At 38.5% G+C, this 25,886-nt stretch overlaps 1 protein-coding gene across 1 annotated transcript in view; it reads left to right on the top strand.

Annotated features, from left to right (window-relative positions):
• The first annotated feature begins 8,889 nt into the window (after positions 1-8,889).
• The window catches only part of tnn (tenascin N), a 37,604-nt gene continuing 20,607 nt past the window's right edge, over positions 8,890-25,886 (top strand). Inside the window, exons 1-7 of the mRNA XM_083928032.1 lie at positions 8,890-9,031; positions 16,079-16,276; positions 16,597-16,797; positions 16,985-17,359; positions 21,954-22,087; positions 22,203-22,332; positions 25,670-25,852. Coding sequence (XP_083784158.1) covers positions 16,081-16,276; positions 16,597-16,797; positions 16,985-17,359; positions 21,954-22,087; positions 22,203-22,332; positions 25,670-25,852 — 1,219 coding nt within the window. The 5' untranslated portion in view covers positions 8,890-9,031; positions 16,079-16,080. The remainder of the gene's footprint in view (positions 9,032-16,078; positions 16,277-16,596; positions 16,798-16,984; positions 17,360-21,953; positions 22,088-22,202; positions 22,333-25,669; positions 25,853-25,886) is intronic.

Below are 25,886 nucleotides of genomic sequence, written 5' to 3'. Positions count from 1 at the left end.
CATGTTCATGCAAGTGCAACGGTGCATAGGACGGGGCCTTTTCTGGAAATAGAAATGTAAGCAGAATTACAGGCAGTATACAAATGTGTTTACATTGCGATTAAAGTAACTATATATATACATATATGAATTAATAAAAGTATAATTCTAAAGTAAGTTTAGAAATATAACGTATAATTTCTTAACATGTCATGTTTTAAAATGTAAAATATATCAAATATTAAAATGGACAATGAGTAATTCACAACCATATTTACATATTCATACAAATACATCTTTTATTTAGTGGAAACTTGAGCAAATGAGAAAAACAAAAATTACCTAACATGTTTGTTTTATTCAGCCTGATCAACACATGCAAAATTGCATTGTCAAAACTTGCAATTAAATGTATTTCCATTAAAGTGATAAGGGTTTCATAACAGCACATTTTGGGGGTCGATATAAAAATACAATATGCATTAATCTATTACTCACAAACAGATTTCGTCTTTACCCAGACTGGAATAATAAAACCATTTGATACATTTATCTGACTTTTAGAGGTTTGTTTTATAATTTATGATGTTTCCAAAGATGCGCAAATAAAATGTATCTTTATGACATTTGGAAAATTGTGCCCATCAAACACATTAAATTGTTAAATGATGATGTGGGCATCAGTCGTATGCGTGATTGTCTCATAGCATCTGTTTTATCATTTTCTTGTCCTGGAAGACAAATATTACAAACTTATATTATCAATCACAATATCGAAAGACTTGGAACTGAGTCTTTTGGGTCAAGTAAAAATGATGAGTCCCATCTACAAGTATGCTGCACACTTATGCTCGGCTGTGGGGAGGCTTTTATAAAACCAACAACTCTTCTATTCCACTCTTTGTTTGAATAAAATGTTTGATGCATAATCTCGTAAAGAAAAACATTAGGTGGTTTGTGTTTTTTCCCCACTTCTGTTTTACCCATTTCAGAGGATATAAAGACGGATTTGTAAAAGCCAAAACTGTAATCCCTTGATTTTATGGTTACGTATTTATGTCATTTATGTCAAGAATAGAAGTACTTTAAGATGACGAGATCTGAATTCAAATGAGTCCAGTTTGGTAGAGAAAAAGAGAAAGAAACAGAGAGGGGGGGATACAGACACATCTGTGATTATACTTAGTTACAGGACCACCAGTGCTTTAGGAAGTGTAGGCCGCAAGCTTTGAAAACAATTTTTTCTTGACCCAAGAGAATCAGGTGAAGGGTAACTCCTGGTGCCATTTTACAAAGCTGAAATACTTTCCTTTTTGTCAGAGTCTGAGAAAGTTTAGATTCATATGACCTCACTTTTTCCAAGTTTTTGTTCATGAATAGTGTGTTGTTTGTCAATGTGAATCTGTCTGTAACTGGGAACCTAGAGTTTCCAGTGGAGACCCTAAAGGTCTTGGCCTATCGGACCCTCTTGCTGTGAGGTGACAGTGCTAGCCAGTTACTTTTATGGAAGCAGTGCAGATCCACACCATCTATTCCACCAGGAACACCACCTAAATTAAGAATTCCAATATGTTATTTCCATATCTAGGACATTTCAGTCAATATTTGTGAACATGAGCTACTCATCACCAATGAGTCCCAAAGATAAACAAAAAGGATTTGGGGGTCAAGTCTCCACATGCTCATGACCTGACCCTGGCGTCTGGTATTCATATCAGCCCATGTAGGAAGCTCTGCAACAGCTGGTGAGTCCAGCTCATCTGTTAGACTCTTGCTTTACTTGCCTTGTCTGTTCCAATTAACTAATGTGCTTGCACTGACTCCATGCACATGACCTAAGTTCCTAAATTTTAACAGAGCTAGCAATTGCAGTGTGTGTATTGAGACAACAAACTTTTGTGGCAAACACTTCCCAGTTTTCCCAGGAGTTGAAGCAGATATGGGCTGTACTTATGATGTCATAGCTCTGTGTCTAGACCACAGCCGTTGTTTCATATCATTGTTGGTCTTTACCATATGCTGTCTAGCAAAGCAGAGGCCACATTAAAAACGAATTTTTGAAAATCTGAAAGCCGGATGTGTTGACCGCTCACAGTAGTTGAACATCATTAGTAGATAATTCTAAAGTAGACGTACAATTACTGATCATAGTGTATGTTGCCTTTTCTATACTGTGTGGTTTGCAAAAAACAAAACCTACAACTCAACTGTAATGTGCATTTAAGATAACTGGAGGAAGGGCAACAACTTATAGTTTATAGATGTATAATTTGGGTTTACGTGTGAGTGCAAGTTTGTTTGTATGTGCACAATGTGGTAGGCATCAAAGAAAGCTGAACACACACAACAAGGGAAACATTCATCAAACCTCCATATGGCATTAGTTTGTTTCCCCTTAAATGACTTCAGCTTTATCTACACTGTGTCCTTCAATCTGATCTGCTATCCACCAAAGTCACACACGTTCAGTTTACTCCGGTAAAAAATAAAAACAGCCTTCAAGACATGTGTAAACATCCAAAACGTGGCACTGATGCCAACTTTGGCCCGGTTTCCTCTGATCTTGTCATTTCTAAGTAAACATTGAGAAAACATGTCCTTTTTTCTATTAAATGTTTAGACAGGATGGGGAAAAAATCTACTTTTTACCACAATGATGGAAAATCGTCAGCTTTGAGTTGTGTTGTTAATCTAGCTAATCTACTAAACCCCAGACGAGTCAATCATTTAGTCAGTCTTTAAACATATTACATGTGTTAGATATCTGCGGGTGCTATTTGGATCAGTCTGTCAGTTCCCATTTTGCACGAAGCCCCTCATAGTGTAGCTCCCCTTCAAATCAAATCAGCCCTCTCATCAACAGTTTCCAGATCCACAAGGAAACATGCAATCAGTGATGTTTCAGTTCAAAGAGTAGAGTTAATGGACTTTTTGTATATTTACTTGAAAGGATCCAAAGAAGCTTCAGGTTTAAGTTACTGAAAATGTTGTTTGAATACTTATATATAGACAAGGAGATGCTGTGGCACCGGCACCTTGCTGTACAAATGTAGATATTTGAAAGAAATATCTGAAAACTGTCATTCTTTAAAGTAAAGTTTGTGATGACAACACATTTGTTATAAAGGGCACACAGTTGAATATTGCAGTTGAGATATTTGATGTAACCGGTAATGTTCCAAGTATCATGTTGATTAGAGCAGGACATTAGGCAGTTTAAATTCCTTTTGTAAACAATGCTTGCAAGTTCTTACACATGGTTGTTCTAACTAGAAATATATGAGCATCAGGGGGGCTGCAATTTATCTTAGCTGGCAGGAAAAACAAGATGATAACAAAGAGCTGCAGCAGGCAAAGAGGAATGGACAATAAATTACTTCCTCTATTTAGCAAGCATCCAAAGTCAAATCCGAGACCTGCTAAAGAGAAGATATCGGCTGGGATCGAGGTATGTCAGCAATGTTCATCATTTAATCCATCAAAAATACCGCATAACTTGAGACTATTAACATAGAGTGATGTAACTTTGTTCAGTTTGCTTTATCAATGCAATGAGCATTGATAAAGCAAATGATGATTGATCAAAGGCATGTGATAAAGAGACAGGAATGCACTGTCTAACAACAAAATTACCTTTAATCTATGGAAAATAGCACTGACCTTTTGTAATGAGGTTTTAAAGTGTTTAAAGCTTTTTATTGTATTTTAACTACTGATGTTGCGCTCTTATTGTAGCCCCACGGGAAAGAATGTGACGTGCTGAGGATTTTAATGCTTTTCAGCTTACATGAGCAACCTTGTAACTATTGTTGCCCTCCCACGAAGACTTAACTCAAATTTGCAGGATGCTCTCTGTACTGTAGCATAGCAACCAGACAACAGCAATGCCTAAGATAACAGCAACGGTTTTGGAAGTTTGGTCATGAGAAAAATGTAACCCTCGTTTCATGATCAACCCCACTAACCAGATCCCAACCTAATTGAAAAGTAGTTGCTAAAATTATGTCTGAGCCAATAGTTTCCACTGTCATAAAGAGAACACAAGAAACAAGAACATTTATCATAAGAAAGTGTTGTTGTCATTGTACAGCCCACCAGTATTTCCAGAAATGTTTCCTTAAATGTGTGCATTGTAAATCTGTCAGTATCTATTACCACTAGTTCTATTTCTGGAGGTGTTCATTTATTTGGACATTTTTCCATCCAGTATGTGACAACATAAGGCAGCCCTATCCATCACATAGAGTAAGAGAGGCTACAGATGCAAAGTCAAGGTGCTTAAGATTTTGATGAAAGCGTCACAAGGGAGAGAAAGCCAATCCACCTCTGTCTCATATACTGATAGTTATAACTTGGCGTTAATGAGGCAGCAAAAGACTCAAATAAACTGACAGTTGAAGATGGCTGAAATCACGATCCCACGTATTAAGTACAGGCCAAATCAGTGGGAGTAGACCAGATGTACAGCAAGTGGGTTGACCTTTTTGCTTGGTTTGCATTTTGATATTGTAAACTTCTGGTCTGGCAGAAAAAGAACAGGGAAGGGAACTCGAACGTGTGTGGGCAATTCTAATAAGAGTTCAGCGAGAGGAAACAGAGTCCAGACATGCATCACATTAAAGAAAACATAATATAAAATTCACCCTGCTGTGAGTTCTGTGGGAGCTCAGTTACATCTGCTGCTAATGTGGGGTACGTTTCCCGTCATGGGCTGAAACCTAGTTTATTGACAGGTTGAAGTTTTGACCTACATGGCATTTCTGCCTGCCGCGCTCCTCCAGTGCCTAAGTTCTGGCTGCAGGGTCTTCAGCTAGGAGTCATCCTTCACTGATGTTTCACCCCTTTATTCACCAGAACATCTCAGGATGGTGGGGCAGTGGACCGGGACGTCTCCCTGATGCTCCTTTCAGCTGGATTTTGATGGTCAGGTCTACTGTGTGGTTTATCGATTCCCCCAGCTCTTGTCTTTTCTCCACAGCCAGAGCCAAAAACTCAACATGTTGCACGCATCAAATTCAAAATGAGTGAATATTTGAAAAAAAAAACACTGACGTTTAACAGTTTGAACATTAAATATCTCATCTATGTAGTGTATTAAATTAAATATAGGTTGAAAGGGATTTGCAAATCATTGTATTCTGTTTGTATTTACTTTTTACACAACGTCCCAACTCCATTGGAATTGGGGTTTGTTCTGACAATGGCCAACAGTCACATTTCCCTGAAAGTATAGTGACACGCATGAGATGTTTTCTCATTGTACTATGACGTGCTGTAAATGTCATTACCTCTCACCCAGCATGAGATTCTAACGGGAGAGTGCATGAATGAAGATGAATGTGCCGATTTGACATTATGGTTATCCTTAATATTCGCTGAAGCTTAGGACCTTGTTTTGTTAGGAATGATCAACACATTTGTTAAGTTTGATCGAGGAAGGAGAGATGAATAATTCAATTCAATTCAATTTTATTTATAGTGCCAAATCATAACAAAAGTTATCTCAGGACACTTTACAGACTAGGTATAGACGACACTCTTTGACTTATTTATGATTTACACAGACTCAACAATTCCCCCCATAGAGTACAGTGGCAACAAAAACCTTCCCTATTACAGGCAGGAACGTCAGACAGACCCAGCTCTATGGAAGACAGAGATAGAGATAGAGAGGTAGGATGATATAATAGTGGATTGATATAGCATAAATAAGCCCATAATATATTCTTATTATTCATTCATTTTTTACAGTTTTATTAAAGGTACTAATCTACAGGCAGATGGCTGTAGTTGAACTTGTAACTCCACAGGAGGGATAGGACAAAGGATGTGTTTTTAAAGTTTGTGATTGATAGCTATTTTCAACCAACTCACTCATCAATCTTTTGGTGTACAGAATGTTCCCAAAATTAGTAAAAGCACTTGTGGACGAGTTCTCAGCTGAAATAGAAACTTAATGCTCGTTGACATTTGTGACAGACATGACGACAACTTTGTCATATGATTGATTGGTCTGTGTGTTTGTGTGTGTGTGTGTGTGTGTGTGTGTGTGTGTGTGTGTGTGTGTGTGTGTGTGTGTGTGTGTGTGTGTGTGTGTGTGTGTGTGTGTGTGTGTGTGTGTGTGTGTGTGTGTGTGTGTGTGTGTGTGTGTGTGTGCGTGCGTGCGTGCGTGCGTGCGTGCGTGCGTGCGTGCGTGTGTTACTGCATTCCCCTGTGCTGGTTTGGAATCAGTTTTCATGTGTCAAAATCAAAGTCAGTGAGTCCGTAATTGTGTCCAAACATTTTAAGCTGATCTCAGATAAGCAACAAACAGCCTGCTCACATCTCTACTCTCACACACAGACATGAGACACAAGTATTGGCAAAATGACAACAGTCTTTGTGTGAGGTCTATGGACCTCAGACAAACATGGAAGTAGTTTTTTTTTTAATACAATGACATACGGCAGTACTCTTTGGTCAGTGATTTCTAAAGTACTACTATGGTAAGGGGAAATGTATTTGAGGCTTATGAGTTATGGGGATATCAGATTTGTCTCCTTCATCTTCCTTTCTACTTTTCTGTCTTTCATAAATTTCTCATTCCAGGTGATTTTACCCTCCACTCTGTCGAAGTTAATTAAAACATCTCCAGATTCCTCTTTCTAGTGACAAAGGATAAAGAGCTTTGCACGCCTTCAAATTCATTTTTCAACATGAAACATGAAATGAAAATTCAAGGCAACTTAATTAGTCTTTGTAGTCTTTATTCTGTCTGCATAGCATAATTGTAAGTGTCCTAGTTTTATAACTGTCAGATCATGGAAATTAACAGGATGGGTAGATAGCTCTGCTGCAGGACCTAATTTAAGACTGAACATTACATGAGCTGATGTTCTGGGGTTACATCCTAACTTCCAGAGGAAGTGGAAACCATCTGTAATGATTGTGTCATTATGGAGCATCCGGTTAGTCATACATCCAATACATACAGTCCAAGAACACTGTGGACACTGTAGCAGAATGACAGATATTATCTCTCAGGAGTAATGTTGCCTCTTTTTTTTCTAAAAACAAATATGCTATCTAAAAGCACACAGTTCATCTATGACTTACCCATCATCACCACTGCAGCACCAAATGGCAGATAGTTAGCAACTAGCCAGTCAACATAGTGGAGGATTTAGGTGCTAGGGGGCAAATAATTTCCTCAGGAGTCAGTAAAGACCAAAACAGAGCTAAAAGGATAGTGAATATTGGACAAAAATATAGTTTAAATGTTTTTGCCAGAACTTAAATAAGCAACAGTTAACCAGCAAGTTATCCATGTGTCAGTATAGTGATTAAAGTCTGTTTCCATGCCAACAAGTGACCAAAAGTGGATCAGTGTTAAATAATTAGCACTGGAAAAGCAATCTTTCAAGACAGGCAAATGAGAATATTTTCCAAAATGTCCAAGTTCTCCTTTAAGTTATAGTGCACATGCGCGAAAGTTGCATGCTGCCTGTTACTGCTCCGCGCTTTGAGTTTAAATCATTTCCCCCTGGGATTATTATAGTATTCATGATTCTGATTCTGATTCTGAAGTTAACCAGTTTGCAGTCGTTTGTATTTGTTGCCTGCTGTTGTTTAGCTGTGATTATTTACTCTATCCAGCCTTTCAGCTGCTGGTTCACTGCTACATCTTGTTGGTTTTCATGTATTTCTAATTGCCTTCCTGTGTGCTGAGTGCTATGGTATGCTGCCAAGCATCTTATCAGATGTTGAGAAAAAATATAGTTGGACCAAAAATAGTGGCCGAAAAAGTCAGAGGCACAATTAAATATTCTAGCAGCATTTGTTCTGCACAAACAGTCAGACCTGGCCCCTCAGCTCCAGCTCCAGTTTCACTAGAACTATCTGTGTTTCTGTGTGAAATCTGAAACCATAGGTGTATATTTAGAGACAAACAGCCGCCGTCAGCGTAAAGTATTGCCAACCTTGACACCTGGGGTCTTTGGTGATGGTCATGGTTGTAGATGTCGATGTGTTTGTTATGTTCCTATGGGTAACAGACTGTATGATTTAAAGAAAAAGAAACTTACTTATACTTGACAGAAAAAACAAACTGAAATAGATTTTTAGTTTTTTGCGTGCTTTAATAAAGTGAATGCAGTCTGAGAGTATTTTTGATCAAGACACTTGTGGTTTTTCTGTCTGGTTGAAGGCCTTGGCCCCCCATGTATCCTCACAGCCTGCTAAGAGGTAGCTTGTCTTCACATAAATAACCTGAGGAACATTTTGGAGAGAACAGTACGTAAATGTCAAATTGAATCAAGACTTTTGAAAAAAAAAAAGACTCATCACCATTTTTAAAAACCCACACCCCCAGAAGATTTTATTCCAGGAAATAGTGGTCGGTTTGGTCCCCAGCAGCCATGTCAATTGAATCCAAATGTGTCCTTTATTTGAAGTGTTTTCTTGTGTAGACTTCTAAAAGTGACTTTTGTCAAATATAACCTCTCCCCAGTAGTTCCCTCTATCCTGAGCTGACTCCACTTTTTTCTTGGCTTTGGTCTCCCTCTCTTGAATCTAAACTTTATCCAGTTACTGTGTTAAAGACCTTATACTCCTTCTGCCAAAGAGATTAACTTCAACCTCCTCTGCTGTGGTAAGCAAATACATATAGGGAGGGATTTTCTTTTAATATTTTCATTAGTATTATTATTATGACATTTTCTTAAAAAGTGACAAAAGTGTTTAGAGGTGTGATTTACCTAGGAAAATAGTAAATGCTGCTCATTATCTCTCTCCTCCTCCTTCTCCTCCTCCCCCTCCTCCTCTCCGTTTTCCTCTTCATTCAATCACTTCAGGAGGGAAGACACTCCCAAACTAACTGCCCATTGGCCTGTAGGCATTTGGGAGAGATTCTAGCAATTGAAGAGGGAGAGCGTAAAAGTCACTGGCATTGTGGAGGTCTTTGAATCTTCTGCCCAGTCAACAGGTGGCAGAGGGTGAGGCTTGGTGACGTTCTTCAGAGAAAAGAGAGAAAGACACAGAATAGAGGAGACAAAGTTCAAGAAATCCCTGAAGGGTAAGGTAACATTTTCATTTTGTCTTTCTCTGTCCTTCCCAGTTATTTAAGAAAGTTTACTGGCCATTATTAGTCCAATAAACCTTTTTTGTTTCATTGGCAGGTTTTGTTCTTTTAAATGTAAAATTTTATGTGATTTATTTTATGACTTTTTGAAGCATGTGGCTCACTAAATGGAGGACATTTTTCTGACTATCAAGAGAAAAAAAACTTTGCAGTTTTCCCTGACAGCTGATAATTGAAAGTTGTTGATTCTGTTGTGCTCTTGTTTATTTCTACATCATCCCAAAGGGACCAATTACACATTTTCTTCCCTTTTGATACTCTTTCTTTCTATTTACACTACAAATTCCATCTCAGCTATTTCTAAGCATTTCTTTCTCTCCATCAATCTAAACTCCCTTATGTCTTCCCCTTACTCTCCTTTTCTCTTCATCCCTCTCACCTCTTTTTCTGTGAGCAGACCCCTTACAGTACATGACAAAGTTTAACGTAACTGGAATTTATGAAGTGTCTCTGAACTGAAACTGATCTTGTGTTAGTTTGGGTTTGCATGGAAGCACTTTGTCTACAAGAAAGTTGGTCAGTGATGATTCCTGACACGTGAGGTTTGACACACTGAATGAAAGTTAGGAGAGTGTTTCTGAAGTGTTTGTGTTCAGTGTAAAGTTAAGTGTGTTCATTTTTCTGCACTCACAAAATCAATTAGCGCTGTATATAGTTTAGTGGTGGAAAAAGTAAAGTACATACGGATAAGTATAAATGGGCTGTGTTATTTTACTTGGGAATTTTTATTTCATGCTACTTTACACATCAATTCCATTACATTTCAAAGGGAAATCTTATAATTTGTACTCCATTATATTTATTTAGCGGCTTTAGATAGTAGTTACTTCACAAATTATGATTTTACCTACAAAACATTTAACTGTTATATAAAATATGGTGCATGAAGTTATAATTAAGAGTTATTTTACCCTTGGGGCAGCTGTGACAGCCTTTAATTTCTGAAACCATGTCTTTGAGTTATTATTTAAGATTTATATACCCAGTTCTACATTGTATTGTAGATAATCCTATATTTTCTGTCAACAAAGCTGCAAGCACTAATTTTCCTCTATGATAATAACATAAATATTTATAGGAACTACGTGCTGAGGGAATAGATATTCTCACAGGCTGACGATCCAGTAGATTTACCTGTAATGCTACTGTGCTGGCTCAGGGAATACACAGAAGCCCTTGCGAAATGAGCTACAGATGTGGGCTCTCAGCCATGCAAAATGATAGAGAGAGGATACAGAGAGAAGGAGAGAGAGACACACAAATATGAGAGAGTGGATTATATAAAAAAAAAAGTGTCAAATTGCATAATGTGACTGCTTTCATGGAAACCTCAGAATTAATTTTCTTTCACTGATTAAAAAAAGCCCCTGGGCACATTGAAGCTAGTCTGAACACATTTGTATTATTTAAAAAACTGATCTATGTCTAGAACTTAGGCTTAGGTTTTATTCATGCTCAGGTTGTGTTGTTTTCTTTTAGGTTGGTCAGGTTTTCATCTGACAGCCCTACTTAGGGGAATGGAGCCTCCATGGTTCTGATAAATGGAAGGGCCTTATCAAGGGCTACTTGTGGTCTGTAAGGCAGCAGGAGGTAGACAGAATCGTGAAGATATGAGCTCTGCTCTCAGACGATAATTGCTTTCAGCTTTGTTTTATTCATTTTAGTTTCCACATTCTGTCTGAATGCTGCTGCGAAGGAAGTTAAAGAGGAAGGGAAAGTAAAGTCCACAAGTTTGCCACCACACATAAAAAATACAAGCTAGTTGCTGTTCTTTTTAAACCCTCCCTTCTTCTCATCCTCAGGCTTGTTGGTTGGGTCCAATGAGATTTTTCTTGAGTTGAAACCTGGCAAAACAGTTGGCCTTTTGTCTGAGGCTTAATGGCTCTCTAGAGAGGATGTGCACAGACTCCAAGTCTTCTTTCTCTCTCTCTCTGCTTAACTTTATTCCCAATATAAGTTTTTTTTCTACAGCAGTTTGTCTCTCTTTCAATCATTGTCTTCCCTAACCATTCCCTGTTTATCCCAACCCAATGTTGAGCACATTCACTGTTTTCAAAGCCGTGAGAGAAATGTGTCTGAGGGTCCAGACAGTATTGTCTTAAGGTGATTAAATTGCTGTTGTCACATGTGGAGGCAATCCTCCCTCGTTTCTATAAGCTATAAACACACATACTGTACACACATGGGCAGATTCTCACACACTTCTTTTTCCCATATAAAGGAGTGAACACACATCCAAGTCAGTCAACAAACATTTTACAGGCCCATTGACATAGCTCTACTTTGACATAGAGAAGTTATTGTCAGGAAGGAATTTTTAAGTGTGTTTATGGACATGCTGAATTTTACTTGAGAGCTGGTTTGAAAGCCAGGTTGAAATGCTATCTGGATGGCCCACGTGCTGAGTAAGAGCATACACTGGACTGCAGCGATTCTGTTTTCCTGCTTTAGTATTCTCCATGTCAACTTGGAGTGACTAATGACAGTCAAGTCAACTGCTTTTAGATCATGAATGTGCTGGACACGGATGCCAAACCAAGGTTCAAAATCTTTACATTGCTGGTCCATTGGGAACGTCCGTTAATGCTGCATACATCCAGTATTTCATTCTTTGGTACCAATATTTCCTGTCATTTCACTGTCCAACCACCATCTGATCCCTTCACCCTATTATAATAGCCTATACAATGTATACTACCCTAGCGGCTATATTTCAATTCATCCATCCATTTACCCATATATTCATCCAACAGCCAATAACCCATTCATCCATCCATCCACCCACTCTTCCTCTAATCCATCCATAATTCAGTCATCATCCAATAACTAATTGATCCATGTACCTCTCCATCCTTCCATCCATCCATCCATCCATTGGTCATCCTCCCATCAATCAATCATTAATCCATTCATCCATCCCCAAATCTCCTAATGTCCATCACACATCCATCAATTTATTCAACTATCCATTCATCCATCCATCTACGCATTCCTCAACCCATTTAATAATCCATTCATTTATACATCTAGCCCTGCATCCATCTACCTATTCATTGCTTTATTTATCCATCCTTCGCACCATCATCCTTCCATATCAAACCATTTATTCATCAGCTCATCCATCCATCTATCTATCTATCTATCTATCTATCTATCTATCTATCTATCTATCTATCTATCTATCTATCTATCTATCTATCTATCTATCTATCTATCTATCTATCTATCTATCTATCCATCCACCTATCGATGGATCGATCTATCTGTCTATCTATCTATCTATCTATCTATCTATCTATCTATCTATCTATCTATCTATCTATCTATCTATCTATCTATCTATCTATCTATCTATCCATCCACCTATCGATGGATCGATCTATCTGTCTATCTTTCTATCTATCTATCTATCTATCTGTTTTATCTGTCTGTCTGTCTGTATGTCTGTATGTCATTCTGTCTGTCTATCCAGCCACACATCCATCCATCCATCCGTCTCTCTGGCAGTATCTCAGTATGTGACTGCCCCACTTCCCTCTCTATTCCCCATTTCCTCTCTCCATCAATCTCTCTCATTCCCACACTGGGACATTCTCAGCACTCAGAAGCGGCCCTCTGCTATGCTTGGAAGGTCACAGTGCTATCTCCTCCAAGAGAAATAAGAAAGGGGCCTGAAAATGGCAAGCATCAAATAAAAACCTTGACAGAGAGCTATAAACATGCTTGTTAAGCATCTCTGTGCGCCACTGCTCAGTGCCATTCCACATTGCTACAGTATACTGTCTATAATATGGCTAACTGCTAGACTGTCACTGACTCAAACACACACTCTTCATCATTCCCACTCTCATCTATTCACCCTCTCACTCACTTAATCTCTCTCACTTTACTGTTTTTTCACTTCTGCGTCTCTTACTTTCCATTTGACTCTCTCCATCTCCTTCTCTTAATGTCTCTTTTACCTCATCTCTGGTGTATCCTCCAATATCTTGGCCATTGATAAAACACTATGGTTTTGGCCGCCACATTGGGTCAGAAAAGCAAAACCCTAGTGATGTCATAGCTTGGATTGATATATTTGAAACCTGGCACAGGCACCCGTCTTCGACCTCAAACGTTTGACCAGCAGCAATCAAATAGACAGCTAAAATAACCAAACAAGGTCAGCTGTATTCAGTTTGGACAAGTTCGACACAGTTTATGGTAAATCTATTTTATTTAAGGATTGGAGACTTTTGAATCACAGAACTACTTGAGTAACAACCTGCGTAAATCATCAGAGGGAGGATTCATGAGCCAAAGTTTATTTTGCTGAAAACAAATTGTGTCCAATTGAGTAAGTGAAGTAGCTTTCCACATATTAAAAAAAACCCTTGCATACTCAAGTATTGTTGATTGTATTCTCACTTTCTCAGAATCTCTGTTAATCTGAAAATGGTATCATTGGAGTATCTCTAGGTTTATGATTCACATGCTGACATTTTAATATTCTGGCAAAATCTCACACAGTGTCCAATGGGATTTTTAGGATCTGTTTGTCTTTCTTTGCACATTTTTTACTTTTCCATCTGTTTTATTCTTTCTTGCTCAACAATCACATTTTGGTTGGCAGATTTCTCCTTCTCAAAGTTGCAACTAGTTGGCAAACATCAGAATAGTTACTTTACTAATTTACGTGAAATGGCTTTGGTAACACTTTCTATGAAGATCACATCTAGAGGGCATTCATTATTGCATCCATGATGCTTTATAATCTCATGAGACCCATTGTATTTTACTTGCAGATCAGTCTGGTAGAAGGTTTCCCAAGCGACCGAACCAATCAGCATTGGTCTTGAGGTGGCTCGAAGTGTGACACTACGAGAAGCAACTGTTTTTTTTTTTCTCCGCTGTTCATTAAAGGAATGTTAATCTGCCCTATTGTTGTAAATTTTAAAAATTTAAATAAAGTTGAAAAAAACACTAACAACGGTAGCTTCAACTGATAAGATGAGCGCAGCTATCGGGCAAGCCACTTGCTAACGCTTTTTTCTATTGGATCCTTCTGTTTGAATTTGGACCGGGCACCTGAAATTGTGCCTTTTATCTGTAAATTCATGTTACACAAATGGCAAATATCCTTTACCAACATGTTGTTTAATATGCCTCAACGCTCTTTTAGTATGTCATACGCTTCGTTGAACTGATTGGTTGATTTGGCCTGTCTATCACCAACATAGGTGGTGATAGACAGATGATTTATCCAATCAGCAACCAATATTCTACCCAAAAGATCTCCAACCGAGAGTTCCCAGATGGATATGCTGAGCAAATGCGAATCAATCCATCGTGCGTAGTCAGGTTAGATGCTTTATAACTACACTCATAAACACAGAATGGTTTCTGCTGCTACATCACCAGTCATTAAGCAGTATAAATGTGACTTATAATGATTTGTAAATTCAAGTGTCTTATGGATGCTCTTGAGTAGTCATCACCATGTCATGCTAATAAAGACTGGTATAGCACTTTCCATTCTCTCTTTACTGTTCTTGTCTTCTATGGTTATAAACAATGTGTGCAACAACTTTGGGGTTTTGCAGAGCATGCATATTCCATTTAATAATCCTGTATGATGTCAAACAAATCCATCATATTTATTTCAGCATGTATGCAACTGTATATTGCTATAGCGTTTTCCAGCTGTCAAGCATCACAGCAGGGCCCACAATATTTTATCACTGAGCTTTCTTTTCAGCCACTCTATTAGAGGGTTTGTGTTTCCATAGACCACACAGGCGCAGCAGTTAGATCAGAAGTTTCTTCTGCCGTTATTCAAACTTTTACACCAGAATGTCAGATTCGAGCCAAAGTCCCCAAAAAAGACTTACTGAAGGTTATAAGAGGCCTACTATTTTGAAAGCATGTAATTTGGCTTCCTGGGGGAAGCCACTTGCTGCTGAAAGGTTTTGAGTTCATATGACATCACTGTCATTAGACACAATGACATCATCACTGACGACGTGTTTCTAAAGCTCTGAAACGCCTGACTGCACACAATTTATGGGTTAGAACAAAACGATCCCTGGCAAAGTGATGACTGCACACTTTCTGCTGCCATACTGTGGAATGAGAGCACAACACACACACATGGACACACACACACACACACACACGCACACGCACACACACACACACACACACACACACACACACACACACACACACACACACACACACACACACACACACACACACACACACACACACACACACACACACACACACACACCACAGTGACACAATGGTTCAGGTTTCCCGAGATTAAATATACAGCAGCGTGCACCACTGAATGTAATGTAACTCATGTATAGTATTTCTGTCCTCACCTCTCTATAAAACACTTACTGGAAAGTACAAATGTGACCCTCTTTCAACCCGGAGACACAGGTCCAGTCAGCCGGGACGACAAACATCTACAGTTTCTGTAGTCTGTTACATAGTTCATGCCAAAGATCCAATCTCTACCAATAGTACAGGCTCACACTAAAAAAACCCAGATGGAATCTATATTTCATCTCCATATGAGGAATTGGCTAACAACACTTTTTTTGAGAGTTGAAGTGAATTTGATTTACCTAACAGTCAGCATGAAGTTAAGTTTTGCTCCTATTGATTTTGTTTCCATTGTGTAAGGTAAAAACAACTTTATCTCAATGAATAATGCAACCGTTTGGGGGATTGTGTTTATGGGGTGAAGAGTTGTTGTTTTTTTGCCAAGCCTAGCTTAATTTAACTACCACAATTTTGTTATAAAAGTCATTAAGTTGTGTTTTTATTTTCTATCCTTGAACAATAACTGCTTTTCTTCTTTCCTTTTTACTATTTAATGGAAGTGATGTATTATTATAGTTTTTAGTTTGGAGTCAGTGCTCTGCATGCTCACAATTCAAAAATCTTTTTTTAAATTCACAATTGTCTGCTCTTATTTTGGTTTCATAGCCATGACCACAAGACTCCTGTGGAGGGCCCTGTGCCTACTGGTCCTACTCTGCACCATGTCACCCTTTAGCTCCGCCACCAACCACCCAGACCCCTCAGCCCCAGGGGAGGCAGTCACCTTCAGCCACGTCTATAAAATCGACATCCCGGGGAGTTCCAGTTGTAAACTTGAGAGTGTGCCAACACAGGATGAAACAGGTCATAAACCAAAATAAGAATTAGAGCGAGAGTAAATGTACCTGAGAATAATTACAAAAGGGATAAGAGTGGAATATGAGTTTGTGTTTGCAGAAAGCTGTTTCTGTAAAATGATGATTTTTTCACATTTTAAACACGGGCATAATTGAACTTTACATATTTCATTGTTAAGATTATGTTAAGTGAATGCAGTTTGGTATTGTTTAAATTTTTCAACTGGAAAAAATAATATTTTAAGAAATATACTGTATAATTTTGTGTATTTCTATTGTGACCCATTGGCACTACATCAAATTAAAAAAATATATGTCCTACTGTAGGTCTGCAGACAGAGACCACTACAAATGGAGAGAATGATATCATCTTTAGACACAACATCAGGCTGCAAACACCAAAGTGTGACTGTGCAGAGTCTGAAAGCTTCAAGTCACTCTTGTACCGAGTCAACGGGCTGGAGGAAGAAGTCAACTACCTTAAGACCCAGTGTACTCAGGGATGTTGTGGAAGCGGTGGGGCTACAGGTAAGCTATCAGGTCATATGGTAAAAAATGGAAAGAGCAGTTTGCAATAGGGAGGTGGCTGCAAACAATCTTATTTTATATGTTAAAAACAGCTTATTTTCTAAGAGTGATTTGTTATATCTTATACCTATGAATGATTTACCTACCAACCATATAATAACACCTTTTCACCATTCTTTTTCTCAAGGAGTGGACACAAGCTGTAGTGGTCATGGTACCTACCAACCCGACACCTGCAGCTGCCTCTGTTACCCAGGATGGGAAGGCCCAGATTGCTCAGTGTCCTCCTGCCCTGACGAGTGCAACGACAATGGCCGGTGTGTGGATGGAAAGTGTGTGTGCCATCAAGGCTACACAGGAGAGGACTGCAGCCAGCTTATGTGTCCAGACGACTGCAATGACAAGGGACATTGCGTAGATGGAAAATGCGTATGTTTCCCGCACTTCACCGGTGAGGACTGCAGCATACAGAAGTGTCCCAATGACTGCATTGGTAACGGCCAGTGTGTGGACGGTCAGTGCATCTGTGAAGAAGGCTTTTATGGTGAAGACTGCTCATTAGGTAAGCTATTAAAATGCTTAACAATACAAATGTTTCTTTGTACGTCATCCATAATAAATCCGGGAATAGGTGGTTCTATAGGCTTTGAGATGTAGGGAGTAAGCTACTCCAAGACTAATCAAAAGGACCCATTGAACACAATGTTATAAATGCTAGCTAGGTTAGGCATAACTGACGTGTAAACACTAGCAAGACAGGATCATGCTATCAGCATCTCCAGTCTGTCAACACTGTATGTTTTACTTCTTAAATAGTTATTTCATTCAATGAAGAGTTAGGGTAAATAAGCAGATTAAGTTAGCTTGTTAGCTCAGTCAATAATAGGATAATAAATTCACATTTCACAATAACTGTGTGTAACACAGTGTGGAACACTTTGGACTCCCACAAAGGGTTAAATGGTGCAACACAGCTAATAAGCTAAGATAGTTTTATCCATTTGAGGCTCTCCATTCGCTCAAAAGGCACAGACCTGAAGTTGGACTTGAGATTTTTGTGCAGATTCACTTCACCCCTTGCATGTGAATCCTAGCTTGGAAACCAGACGAATCTGCCAAGATCATGCTTAATTTGCTCTGGAAGATACATCTGGCACCTCTGCCATTCAGATACAGATTTCCAGCAGCTTGGTCTGATGGGCCACGACTGACAGCATCACCGTCCAGTCTGCAGCTTACCAGTCACACGAAACTCAGATCAAACTGTCAAACTAGGCTGCGCTGCTCAAATATGAATCAGGATTATGTTTCACAATTCAGTGTACTGTTTAACTGTATTTGACAAGCTTTGTGACCCGGCTGCCATTATTTTCCTCGGACCAAGCACTATCTGGGTTTATCCAATTGAACCAGAGGTATTTTGCTCTGCACCGATAACACCCCTTGGAAATTGAAAATTAACTTAGAGGGCCAATACTACTAAGTATTTGTGAATAGTCTGGTGATACCAGGCTATCTGATTCCATCTATTGCAGCAAATTGATTTTACCATTACATTTTGCTGTTTCATTGATGTGATCAGGTCTTGAAATGGACTAAAGCCGCATTGTTGTCAGTAAGGTCTGACAATTTTAGTGGGAAAATTCCTGTCTATTTTTTCAGTCTATTTGATCCCTGCAGGCATAGATAATGCATACAGATTTTGTTCTTTTAGCTGCAGAAACATTTCCGATATGTCCCAGAGAGATGAACGTTGCCTGAGTAAGCGTTTTCCACCATGATCTTTTTATGGGTGAAGTATATATCTGGGGTGCAGCGTAATAACTTTTTATGACCCATGCTTGCATTTAGCTTGATCTGTGTTTCTTGTGAGAATTAAGATGAACATTTCACCTTTTTTATCATTTACACCTCTACAGCTCTGCTGACATTAAGCTGTAAATGTTAACTGCCATCTCATGGAAAACACAGACGCTACAAGAAGCTCTGGGACTAATAAATATATAACACTTGCCCTAAAAAGTCCAGTTCACCTTCATATAAATGTTCTTCCCATGCCATTTAGTAAAAACCCTGAAACCAAATAAGCTAACTGGAATTTAGCCATCATTTATTGTATTATTAACACCCAGTATATTAATGCAGGGTTGTCTTCTTTACCTGATGATTGTCACTCTTGTTTTCTATGAATATAGTATTATTATAGAATCATTTCAAATCCCTTGTTAAAAATCCAATTAGTTGACCTATAACACTTTCTGCTGCTTTCTCCAACACTCATACTCTTTCTTATGGTTTAAAGCTATTGATACTGTTGACTTTTTAAATTATATTTTTATTATCTAATAATTGTAACCAGCTGACTGAGAGCTCCCTCACAGAGCAGTCTTTTTCTGTTAAATGTAAAGTTTCGGTCAAATTTAACTCTTAACTATTTGCGGGGGTCATAAAGGGTCGGTTCATCGACGTAAGTATCTCTGACTAAACCTAAAGTTATGGCAGTTATCATGATGGTCATAGTGACCTACTTCTGGTGAATTCAAAGCATCTCTCTGACAGTTATTTCAGATAGGGCAGCTGATGGGGCCTTCTCAGTGGTCTGACCTCATGCCCAAGGACAGTTATGGCTTCTAGAGAATGTATGACATCAGGTCCCATACTGTAACACCATGGGAGTATAAGAACGCCCATCAGTCTTTTGGGGGTCCATCTGGCTTTGCTCACCAAACCGCTGTTACTGTCCTGCCTCAGGACCAGGGGAGAAAATTGCATTTTATGGCAATTTAAGGCCAGGCAAGCAGAAAGTTGAGCAGCACCAGCCATGCATGGAACATATAAAAGGATATCTTAGGAATATTCTAAGAATATTCTGCTGCAGGTGAACAGAACCAACCAATGCTTTCAGAAAGTGTTTTTCTCTTTCCCTCCATAAGAAGCTTTAAAACAATATGGCAACCCCTAGCTATAATTGTCTATTAAATTCCTCCTCTAAATTGAATTTTATACTTTAATACAGGTTTTTTTTTTTTAATGTAAGCTAAGTGTGAATTGACCAAAAAAGCTCTACAACCAATTTCTGGTCATGAACTACAGTCTTCACAGTAGCAGGTCAGATATGTAAAACCCTTAAAGGGGGTTTAGTTTCTTCAAGTTGTGTTTTGCTCGGCGGAGGTAGAGCATAGCTACTGTAAAGACAGAGCTTCAGTTTTGTGTGTAGGTGCTCTTGAATGAGGGCCAACATCAATGGTGGCACCGTGTCAGAGGAAAAGTCAGGGAGGAAGAGAAAATGGGAGGGAGGCAAGAAAAAAAAATACATAGTGTTGCTTTTAGGTGTTGGTAATAGAAGTGATAATACGCACCAGGAGAAGAGGAGACATTCTTTGGTTTATGTGGCTGATTTCCATTTCAGCACCTGGATGATGGATGTCAGTCTGCTCCCCGGGTGATGATATGAGTCTTGAAGTATGGCTTTAAATATACTGTACATCCAGTATAGTCCAGTTAAATTCCTTGCCATTGATGTTGTAGCTTTAATATTATTATTTTTCATCTTCGCTACTTTATCAAAGGCAGATGCCACAGGGTTTAGAAAATCAGCGGTGCTTTTACAATGAAAATATTTTCGCAGTCTGAATTCTGCCTGTCAATCAGATTAGATTTATGTTTAGCAACCACATCTGACGAGATAATCTCAATATAAAGCAGGTGAGATTATTAAAAGTAAATTCTTTAGAGCTATATCAACATAATGCAGATACTTTAGATTTAACATTCTTATCATAGCTCCTTTGAATGACTGGAAATGCATTATGTTCAATGTAATTTAATTTTGTCATCAAAGCAAAACCATATTTGGTCACTTTTTCAAGTTCTGTTGAAGTGAGTTGCCTCAGAGACTTTATACTTGTTTTGAAAATATTTCTAAATGGATGGAAAAGATAATGGGACACAGAGGAACCAAAAAAGCAGAAGTTGATTGAATTTCCATTTCATTTGTCCTGAACAACGTTAACACTGATACTTCCTTAATGCTCATTTGCTACAGATTTATAGCCTTTTTAAGAAGTCTAAAAATGTTGTTTCAGTCATATTTTCCTCAGAGAAGACACAAATCACTATTAGTTTCCACTTTCTCCAATCTTAACATGTTAATGTGTTCCCACCAGCTGTTCCGAGATGTTATTTGAGGGTAAAGATTGTTGATAGTCGTGCCTAGAGTAGCATCAGGGGGATATTAACTGCTACTGGATGGAAAAGGATTACTACAGTTGAGAAAAAAACATCAAGCTTCCTGACTTTGCCTTGCGGAGCGGCATCTGAACCTGATGTGAATTCCTTCCCTGCCAAAGTTATGGTGGCCTCCTCCACCACCCATCTCACACATTTCCCTTGAAATATGCTAACGCTTGTGTATTACTTGAAATGTACCACCATCTACCATTTATCCCGCTTTATCGTACCCACAGAAAATTTTTCTTGTTCATGGAAAGCCTCCCTCCCCAACACTGCTGACTTGCTGTCTACTGTCTTTTGGCTGCTGTTTTGTTATTGTACTCCACCATAGCTATATACCTTCAGATTTGCCCCCTGCCATATTTTTCCATCATCTTCATAGAAGCACTTTGGCCTTGTATAACCAGTGAAAAGTAATATTTTTTATTCCATTTCCATATCAGGTTTGAGAAGAAACCACAGTGCATTTCTTTTCTGTTGGTTCATGATATCATTTGGTGGTAATTTAGGTGTTTCCAAAGTCTGTGCTGCCTTACCAAATAATCACATTTTAGACTGTTTGTTTTTTAAGCATGTATTAAGTATGTATTACCTACAGTATCGTAAGCAGGTTTCAATTATACACAAGCTGATTTCCACTAAATTGAGTGGAAATGACTCAGCAGTAATCACTGGGCCAAAATTTACAAAAACATCAATATAGTCTCTTCATTAAACCCCCTAAAATTCTGGTTTTAAATTTTAAAGATTATATCACTATATACAGTATATACAGGTGTATGTATATAATATTAATATGCATTATTAGAAAAACGTTCAATCAGTCAAGAAAGTGGTTTAAGTGTTAGAAGATTGTATTAAAATGTCCTACAACCTCTGTTAAACTTCCTGTCTCTTTTTCTGTGTCTGTCTTTCTCTCTCAGTCATCGGCCCTCAGGGTCTACGGTTAATCCAGGTGACCGACGTCTCCCTCCTGGTTGAGTGGGAGTCAGTCCGTGGGGCAGAGTATTACATTTTGACATACCATCCCAAAGATGATGAGAGTGCCCTGGAGCAAGTAGGCTATCTCTTTTTGTAGTTGTTCATATCTTTAGGTATGTCAAATATAGGAATTAGCATAGAAACTCCCTTTTCATTTTAAAACACCTTTGTTTCAACCTACTGTATCCTAGGTCCGGGTTCCCAACACAGAGAATTCCCACCTGATCACGGGACTGACTCCAGGGGTCACCTACATTGTTCAGGTGTATGCCGTCATCAACAAAATCAAAAGTGAAGCAGACAAGATCGAAGCTACCACAGGTAAGTGCAGACCACTGTGAGCAGGACATAAAAATAAAAAGGAGGCCTTAAAATGCATACATCTTTTAACTTGATGAGCATGATGCAGATGAAGATCCATTACTGGTGCAGTACAATGGGGTGCAGCATGTTGCTTTTAAATGTCGTGGTGACGTAGTTGTGAAGGCAGGTCTGACCCATTAAAGACTCATGTGGCAGGGAGGCCAGGTACAGTCTGCATGTCTGGGAGTTTAATTAGATATTCTGTGAATTAAACGACCACACTTGAGGTCAAGCTCGTCACATTTTGAGTGTGCTCGTGATGAGGCATGAAAACACTTAAATGTCAAGCCCTTAAAGGTTAAGATGAAGGAGGTGTTGCAGATTATGGATCTAGATTTTAAGAGAAATATAAGAACAGGGAAAGACAAGTTTGAGGTAATGGGTTCCTAGTACATTTGTAATATGGACTATAACACTTTTTGATCACTTCTTAATGTGGGAGTTGTATCAATACCATACCAATATCAGAAATGCCTCAGATACTGCCTAAAAAGCTTGGGTATTGGTGAGTATGCAGGTCTATGCACCGTTCGGATGCAATATAATTAAGCCCCGAAATAAAAATGTACTTTTAATTAGTTTCCTGGAAATCAATTCTTCTGCACTGCTCTAAAACAGTTGTCCACACAGCAACTTGCGCTGCCACTGGCAACTCCTGAGCGGAAACAAATAATTGATTTGGGTTTGGTCTGCTAGCAGAGAGTGTAACATTTGACACAAATCCTGTCAATAAAACCGCAAAGCAAGGGGTGCAACAAGTGTTGCCAATTTCAGTTGCTGTTGCACAACCGTTTTATACTACTATTATAGTTAGAATAGTTATAATCCGTAAGATTTTCATCTAGTTAATTGTCTTTTAAGTTATCCCTAAAGAAATTTCAGTCATAAGCAACTGGACTTGATTGTTTGTTTAGGAAGACCTTTCACCTCTCATCCAAAAGGCATCATCATTTAAAGTTACTATCTATCAAAGAGTAAGTTGAAGCAATGGTGATTGATCATATGTTCCACTATGAAAGGACTTTTATTTGCTGCTTCGCCCAGAAATATGAGTGTCTCTATTAGTGACGCTTTTTACGTCAGTCAGCAGTGGTTGGTTTGCCCAGGTGGAGCTAGTCACTGATGTTGCGTTTCACTGTAATTGGAAATGAGGAGCTTCCAACAACTAAGTCATGCTTGTTTTAATTTTCTTACTGTTGACTCACAACGGAGGATCAACAGACGGAGAGAGAAGACCGTTCAACTTCCAGTCCAACGAAAAAGAAATAAAAAACGAATCTAAGTGAAGAAGGGCAAATAATCAAGAAGCATAGCAACCGCGAACGTGACAAGATGGAGGGCTCTGTAAGAACAAAATATCCCGAAGAAAGGAACTCTGGGAAATGAAGGCCCAAAGGCTCACCTGCAATTAAGTCTTACCGCCAAAGAGGCTGCTAGAAACAACGTATCTCAATTCTTAAGGATTATAACTTAAGCATTTGTATCAAATGTGTTTTATTTTACTCAGTTGTGGCGGTACTTGAACAGTTTTTCAAGAAATTCTTATTTATTCCTAGATTGATTGATTTTTGTTCTATTTTATGACCAACTGTCAAATAATAAGACAACGTTCTATGGCATTTATCTTCTATGTATTTGTTCACGTTTTACTAAAGGTTTAAAGTGAAGCAGGACATACAACATGATAGCAATTAGTAGCTAAACAATTAATAAATACTAACACACTGGCATCGGATTGGCACTCTGTATTGTCCAATACACAAGGTAAATAAATTGGAATTGGGAAAGAAAAAATGGTATAAGAACATCTCTAATCCATGCATTGATGAACAATATGTTCCCCTTATGCTAAATTACTTGCATATACAGTTTAGATGATGAGTGTTTTTTTTCCTGTATTTAAAACTGCTGTAAATGTCATTTTTGTAAATGCAATGCTAAAACACATTGAAACAACTGTAGTCTGTCATTACTTAGTGTTTCATTAAGGCCTGGTTTTTTAACCATTAAATGTAAAGATAATTACAAGGAAATGTTTCCCCGGATGTGTTTAATGGAAATCAGACTTTCTAACAGATGTGGTAGAGACAGATGTGAAGAGAACGAGGTTACTAGACAAGATTGGTGGGCGTTGATTGATACAGACAGACTGATGGAGAGATTGAGTTTGACTCTAATGTGTGGTTAGTCTGGTTAGCCATGGAAAGCCTCACAGAGTATGGCATTCCCATATGGGCATGAGAAAACACACCATCATCTGGTTTATGGTTATGTGAGGACTCGAGGAGCACATAGCAAGTGGCAGACTGGTTTCATAGTTTTCAGCTTCAAACGATGATCTACTTCAAAAGAGGGTTTAAGTGAATGTTATTCTTTTCCCCTTGGAAAAGCCCATAGCTGGCATAAAAGTATGCTAACCCTTTTCATTGGTACCATTTGTTTTGTTTGAAGGTTTTTGTTTTTTTCACCAAATGCTGCCAATTCTGACATCCCTCCTGGCTATGCTCGGATCTCAAATGGTACCCAACCATCTGAACACGCAGTTAGAAGTATTTCATATATTTGTCAAATGGCATATGTGAGAAAAAACCTTTAGTGCTTCTAATCTTTTGCAAATACCTCTGTCTGGGCATGATACAGTAAAGTACATCTGACTCACAGTATCATAGAGATCAGTGGTAATGCATTATAACACTCAATGTGCGCTTAGAAATATGTGCATATCTTTGACATCTTTGACTTGTAGACTTGTATTGGTATGGACAAAACATGGCAGAAAAACAATAATATAAGAGCATTAGTTACACTTACTATGTAGTTGCATTGCAATTCTGTTTCAGAATTATATTAAATGAGATGGAGTATTGTTTAAATCATGTAAGACAAAAAATTATTCTATATAATTTACAGTGTCTCCGTAGCCTAACATGACACAGTAATAACTGAGAGTCGTTCTGTGTAATTTGTAATTTCTCATAAACTTTAGTATGCCTTTTTCGTGACATTTAAGTGGAGATATTATCAATAGTATGTGGTAGGACAAGGTGTGATTAATTTATTTTCATAAATCATGTTTGGTTATGATATTTTCTTGATAGCCAAATCCCTATATTGGCTCCTCCTCAGGAAGGTCACAGTTCATTGTGGAAGATATTCCTCATCTAGCTCAAGGACATGGGAGCAGAGCAGGGCAGATGCTTGTGATTACAGAGGCTTAAATGCAGGCTTTCTAGTTTAAGGGGCACATCTATAATCCCAGTTCCACCTTGCTGTCCAATACTTGCATCCTTCCCAGATGTCTCTGCTATTGATGGTATCCGAGTCCTTGGCCAGACAGAAGTCTCTATCCAGGTGGACTGGAAGAACCCATCAGCTGAGGTGGATCACTTCAGGCTCACACACACTGACCCGGCAGGACAGGAGGAGGAGCTGAACGTACGGCGGAGTCAAGAGGCACGCACAAAATACAATATTGTGGGTAAGTGTTGTAATAGATAGAACACAAGTCTTCA

This window comes from Echiichthys vipera, assembly GCF_963691815.1.
Source record: "Echiichthys vipera genome assembly, chromosome: 15".
NCBI classification, from domain to species: Eukaryota; Metazoa; Chordata; class Actinopteri; order Perciformes; family Trachinidae; genus Echiichthys; species Echiichthys vipera.
The sequence above is the reverse complement of the archived record's forward strand: the minus strand, read 5'-3'. Positions and strand labels throughout refer to the sequence as shown.